This window comes from Tetrao urogallus (assembly GCF_951394365.1).
Source record: "Tetrao urogallus genome assembly, chromosome: 13".
NCBI lineage: Eukaryota > Metazoa > Chordata > Aves > Galliformes > Phasianidae > Tetrao > Tetrao urogallus.
Genome location: NC_136826.1, coordinates 7,020,287 through 7,026,286, shown reverse-complemented (window position 1 = coordinate 7,026,286; position 6,000 = coordinate 7,020,287). Strand labels below are relative to the sequence as shown.

Here is a 6,000-nt window from a genome sequence, read left to right as displayed (position 1 = left end):
CCCAAACCGTGCTCCAAGCAGCTGAACAGGGGACAGGAGAATTCCTGCAAGAGCTGTGAACTGCACTACCTTTTTTTTTTCCCCGACTAAAAATACTTCCAACAAAGCATCAAAGCTCCTTGAAATAGTCCATCTCCAGCAGCAGGATCCAACTTTGGGCTCCCGGCAGCCACGTGTTCCCCTTAAAGGGCAGCAGTTAGAGTGAGGCGGCTCTGGGAGCCAGAGGGAGGAGGGGTGGGCCTGAAGGACCCCGCTGTGCTCAAAGGAACGCTGCCCCAGGGGAGGTCCAGCAGTGCCCAGTGCCCCCAGCACCTGCTCTGAGCATCCTCATAGGCAGCGCTGTGGGTGCCTGAGCTCCTCCTGCTCTCTGAGGCTGCACAGAGCATCGTGAAAGCTTTCTTTTCTCTTCGTATTCGCTCCCCCCCCCCCCCCTTTCCCCAAGCGCGTTTAATCATTCACAGGTTAGTCATATTCCTAAGAAAAGAAAACGCAGTGTGACGGTGAGCGACAGCTCCTGGAGAACTGCTGCTAATTATAGCCTGGCCCCAAAAGAATACCACAGGGTTTGGGGGGGTCCACATTTGGTTGGGATCCCCGCATCCTGCATTGGTGAGCAGAGCCCTTCTGCTCATAGGAGACCCCTTAAAAACTCAGAAATCCTCCCTCACTGCTGTGCTGCATGCACTTGTTGGGTTGGTGCTAATCATCAGTTATCACTATTAATTTCCTTAATGGTTTGCCTCTCTCCCTGCACGGCCCCAGAGCTCCCTATCACTTGGTGCACCGTGGTGAAGTTGCAGCAGTTGCTGATGGGATGGCACAGCACAAGAGGAGGGGGAAAATCGTGCAAAAGCCTTTTTTTCCTAGGAAAACAGTTTTGCCCCTTGTGCATGGCTGTCCCTGTGCATGTACCACAGGCAGAGCGCTCTGGGGGCTGCAGGTGGCCACCAAGCACCATCCCAAAGGCAGAGGGGTTTTCCCATCTCCTGGGACTGACAGCACTATAGGGTGAGGAGCCTTCTGCAGTGCTGCCAATGGGAACTCATCTGCTGCGGGGGACAGCAAACGCCCGTGGGACACAAAGGCTGCATGGCTGGGATCCCAGCGGTGCCGCCAGATGGATCGTGCCCTCCTATGGCTGGGGTGGCTGCATCCTCCCTTGGGAGCACAGCTGGCGTCCCCAGATAGGACCATGTACGTAAGCACAGGATGTGTCCCCACATAGGACCATGTATGCGATGCATCCCCATGTAGGGCCACAAGGGCTGCAACCCCAGGTAGGGCTGCACATGTGATGCGCTCCTAAGCAGGACCACGTGTGGGATGTGACACCGTGCATGCGGGGTGTCCCCGGATAGGGCCACACACAGGCTATGTCCCCAAGTAGAACCACGCACTTGATGTGCCCCCAGGGAAGCTTCGGGCTGGCTCAGGACCCGAAGGACACCGCGGGGCTGGTGCCTGCCCAGAGACCCACCTGCACGGGGTGATCTCTGCAGGTGAGAGTGCAGGAGGAGCTGACAGAGGGACCAGGAGGCCGCGTCCGAGCGCTGCGGGGTTTGGGGTGAGATTCCTGCCCGCTGCGGGGCTGCTCGAGGCCCCCCACCCGGCCCTCACCAGACCCGCACCGCGTGCTCCCCGCGGAGTCCCCCAGCCCCGGCCTCGCCCCGCACCCCGCGGATCCGGTCCGGTCTGCAGCTGAGTTTGCGGGCCGGGGGCTTTACGAAACCGGCACGGAGTGCTTGGCTGGGGGGCAGAGGCCTCCGAGACTCCCCCGCATGCGGGAGAGCGGAGTCCGCGTTCGGGAGATCCGCATCCCTTTGTGAATGACGGAGCCGGAACAACCGCGGTGCCTTTGGGATTTCTGTCCCTACGGGAGGGCACGGACCGCACCGCGCCGGCTCAGCCCCCACCCCAAAAGCTCCGGCGGCACAAACGGCGGCGGCGGCCCCGACCTTGTGCCGGGGGAGGGGGTCGGGGAGGGGGGGGCGGATGCGGAGCCCCCGCGCCGCGTGCTCTGCGGAGCGGCCCGGCCTCGTTGTTATTCCGAGCACAGCGGCTCTGATTCACAGCGCTGGATCATGAATATAAGTGAAGACTTTGACGTCAGAGTTGAGATTTATCAGCAGATCCAATGGGGCAGGAATATTAAGTGCCGGTGGATGCCAGCGAGCCGCCACCGCCGCTATTGGCGACGTTCGCCGAGGAATGAGGCGTAGCACCGCGGGCTGCGGGCACCGGGAGGGGAAAACCTGAAAACGGGGGCGAGCGGCCGCTCCCCGGGCACGGAGAGAGGTACGGGCGGGGGGCGCGGGCGGGGGGGAGGGGGGAGCAGCGGGCATCGCCCTGCGGCAGTGCGGGGAGGAGAGGGAAAAGTTGGGGCGGCCGTACCCCGCGTTGCCACGCCGCATCCCCGCGGGGGCGACCGAAAATAACGACCCGAGGGCTGCGGGGAGCGGGGGGGGGCAGGGGCGGTTCTGTGCTCGGAACGGGCGGCAGAAGGTGGCCGTGCCGCGGGGGGGCTGCGGGGCGGCGGCGGGTGCGGGGCCGAGGGGCTGCGGCGAAGGGGGAGGGGGAAGGGTTCGGTTCTGCGCCCCGTCCCGCACCGCTCGCTCAGCGCTCCCCTCTCGCTCTCTCCCCAGCGATGCTGCACGGCCCCGCCGCCATGGGAGAGCCCTGGCAGCCGCAGTCCCAGCAGCAGCGGCTCCCGGCTCTCGGCAACGCCTCGGCCCCCAGCGCCCGGCCCTCGGCGGCGGCGGAGGAGGGGGGGGGGCCCCGCGGGCACGGCGGCCCCGGGCGGCGGAGGCCCGGCGGCAGCGGTCAGCCCTTGGGACATCGCTCTGTGCGCCACGGGGACGGCGGTGGCCGGCGAGAACGCGCTGGTGCTGGCGGTGCTGTTCTACACGCCCAGCCTGCGGGCGCCCAGCTTCGTGCTGATCGGCAGCCTGGCGCTGGCCGACCTGCTGGCCGGACTGGGGCTGGTGGGCAACTTCGCCGTGCGCTACCTGCTGCGGCCGCCCAGCGAGGCGGCGGAGCTGGGGGCGGCGGGGCTGCTGCTGGCCGCCTTCTCGGCTTCGGTGTGCAGCCTGCTGGCCATCACGGTGGACCGCTACCTGTCGCTGTACAACGCGCTGACGTACCACAGCGAGCGCACGCTGGGCTTCACGTGCGGCGCGGTGCTGCTGATGTGGCTGCTGTGCCTGGGCGTGGGGCTGCTGCCTCCTCTGGGCTGGCATTGCCTGCGGGACCAGAGCGCCTGCAGCGTGCTGCGGCCCGTCACCAAGGACAACGCGGCCGTGCTGGCCGTCACCTTCCTGCTGCTCTTCGCCCTCATGATGCAGCTCTACCTGCAGATCTGCAAGATCGCCTTCCGGCACGCGCAGCAGATCGCCGTGCAGCACCAGTTCATCGCCACGGCACAGGCCACCTCCACCCGCAAAGGGCTCTCCACGCTGTCCCTCATCCTCGGCACCTTCGCTCTCTGCTGGATCCCCTTCGCCATCTACTCGCTGGTGGCCGACTCCAGCTACCCCGCCGTGTACACGTACTCCCTGGCGCTGCCCGCCGCCTGCAACTCCCTCATCAACCCCATCATCTACGCCTTCCGCAACCCCGACATCCAGAAGTCGCTTTGGTTGGCGTGCTGCGGTTGCGGCCCCGCGCTCTCCTCCCGCCCGCGGACATCCAGCGACGTGTGAGAGCCTCCTCCTCTCTCCTCTTCCTCGTCCATCTTCCCGCGCTCCTCTCCCCTCCGCCGTCCGCGTTTCCCACCTGGAGGATCCCCCCGCCCCGGGAGAGCCAATGGGCAAAGGGGAAAATAGGGAAAAAAATAGAAAAAATAAGGGGGTGGGGGGACTTGGGGGGAGGAGAAGAGAGAGAAAGGAATGCCGATGGTTTCCTTAGAAATGTTATTTTCGTACACATTTTATTTTTTATTTAAAAACACAAAACGCCAAAAAAAAAAAAAAAGGGGGGGGGGGGAAGGGGAGTGGGAGAAGGAAAGGACGGGAGGTCGGGCACTGCGATTGTCCCATCCCGGTGTAAGGGAGGCTGACCCCGAGTACGGGGTCTCGGGGCGGGGGCCCACGGTCAGGTGATGCTCTGCTATGCAATAACGGGGGCGACTCCGGAGAAGCACAGGGAGCCGGGGGAGTGGGGCAGATTGGGCGGGGTGGGACAAAAGAACTTTAGGGAACGGCCGTTCGTTTCATAGGGGTGCTGACTGGGGAATCGTCCACTCCTTCCCCCCCCCCCCCGCCCCATAAAAAGGTGGGCTGTAGGGAGGGGCTGCCTTTTTCCCGTACACGGGGAGTATCGCACCCCGAAGGGATCCGGGCTGTCTGAGACCCCGCAGGGCGGCCCGCACCGCCTCCGCACAGCTCCGGCCGCTCCCGACGGCGCTGCGGCGCCCGCACGCAATGCCGCATCGCGCGGCGGCGGCGCGGAGCCGTGACCGGGCGTCCCTCGGCAGCTTCGGGCCGGGGGGGGCACGGCGCACCGCTCCGCCGCCGCCACGGATCCGCGCCGCTCCGCTGAGTGCGGAGCCCCGGGGCTGTGCGTGGGGCTCCGTTCTCAGGGCCGCGTGCGCGAAAGCTGCGGGGGTGCGGGGTGGGGAAAGCTGCGGACGCTTGAGCTCGTTTGCTGCCTTTTGAAAGTGGCCGATCTCCGTTCTTCATTTCCTTTTTTCAAAACCTCTGGCAACGGGCAGTCGGCACAACGTTGAATGAGCGTACACAGAGAAGTGAATATATATATTTATATAGAGATATATCGAAGTCATCTATACATGCGGACACCTTTCCCTGCTCATTGTCCCCTCCCCCAGTTGCTGTGACGGCAGCCGGGTCCCTGCAGTGTCACACCTCCCGGCACAGTCAGGTTCGGCCATTTTTGAAGCATCGTGAACACTTTTGGGATGTTTTTATACAGCCGGACCCAGAGGGCAGTGTTGGTGTCTCTGGGCGACCCATCGCTTGTTTTGTACTTTGAATGAAATGTAGCCCTGACTTACTGGCTCTGGGTACACCTCGGTGTGACAGAAATGGCATTTTCTTGGATTTCCTGCACGCATCAGTGGTGACAGGGGATGGTGAGCACAAAGCTGCAAGCAACGCAGCAGGGGACTGGCCACTGCTTTCAGCGTGCTGGCACTGAACACACAGCCAAAGCCCCTCCAGTAGTGCCACAAATCCCCAGAAATGCTGATGGTCATAGAAGCCACTGGTGTAATTCTTGTGCTTTTCAGAGGAGTTGCCACGGGCTTTGCAGAGCACAAAGGCTTCGGCTGGCAGAGGTCAGTGCGTGTCCTCCAGACCCCCGTCCCTGCCATTGCACCTCTGCAAATATTTGCAAAGAGCTTCTGCTGGAGGATGCATGGCCAGGGCCTCACTTAGACTCGCACTGTTTCTGGGCTTTGTGGGACCTAGCTGGGATTGACAGCAGCAGAAGCAAGCAGAACATTGGTCTTTTCCAATGGAAGATTGGTGAGAAGTAGCCAGCAGGTTGGGTCTCTTTTTGGCCAGGTTCTTTCAGTGGCCAGCAGAAGTTCCTAAGGTTTCGGTCCAATTTGTTCATTGTGAACTTTGCGTAATAAGAAATCATTCCTGTTCTCAGTAGGTGAAGAAGTACCTCTTTCTTGTAGAAACATCAGATATGGGGGGGCTGGAGGGGCGTTGATCTTGATAATCATTTGTATTGACGTGTATTGACCAGCATCAGGTGTTCACATAATTGTTAACAACTAATCACACTACTTAAAATTAAGAGGAATAACTGTTTGATGCACATGGGATCTCCTTGCAACTCCTCTCTTTCGTGCTCGGCTCTTTTTTGGGGTGAGGTGGTCGTGCTCACAGCTCCATCTCTACCACTTGTACCATTTCTGTTAAAAGTGCCGTTGGTTTTTGCAGCATCACCCAACAGCTGCCCTTCTCCTGTTCCTGCCACCCCCAGAATGGAGTTTTCCCACCCCTGTTGGGAGCTTTTGCAATGCTGAGCATT

At 61.8% G+C, this 6,000-nt stretch overlaps 1 protein-coding gene across 1 annotated transcript; it reads left to right on the top strand.

The window, feature by feature from the left end:
• Positions 1 to 2,644: 2,644 nt before the first annotated feature.
• On the top strand, positions 2,645 to 3,698 carry LOC306951470 (G-protein coupled receptor 12-like; the record flags this gene model as incomplete). Its single annotated transcript, XM_079541973.1, is given in 2 exon segments — positions 2,645 to 2,767; positions 2,769 to 3,698. Coding segments are annotated over 2 exon segments (1,053 nt in total).
• Positions 3,699 to 6,000: the final 2,302 nt, after the last annotated feature.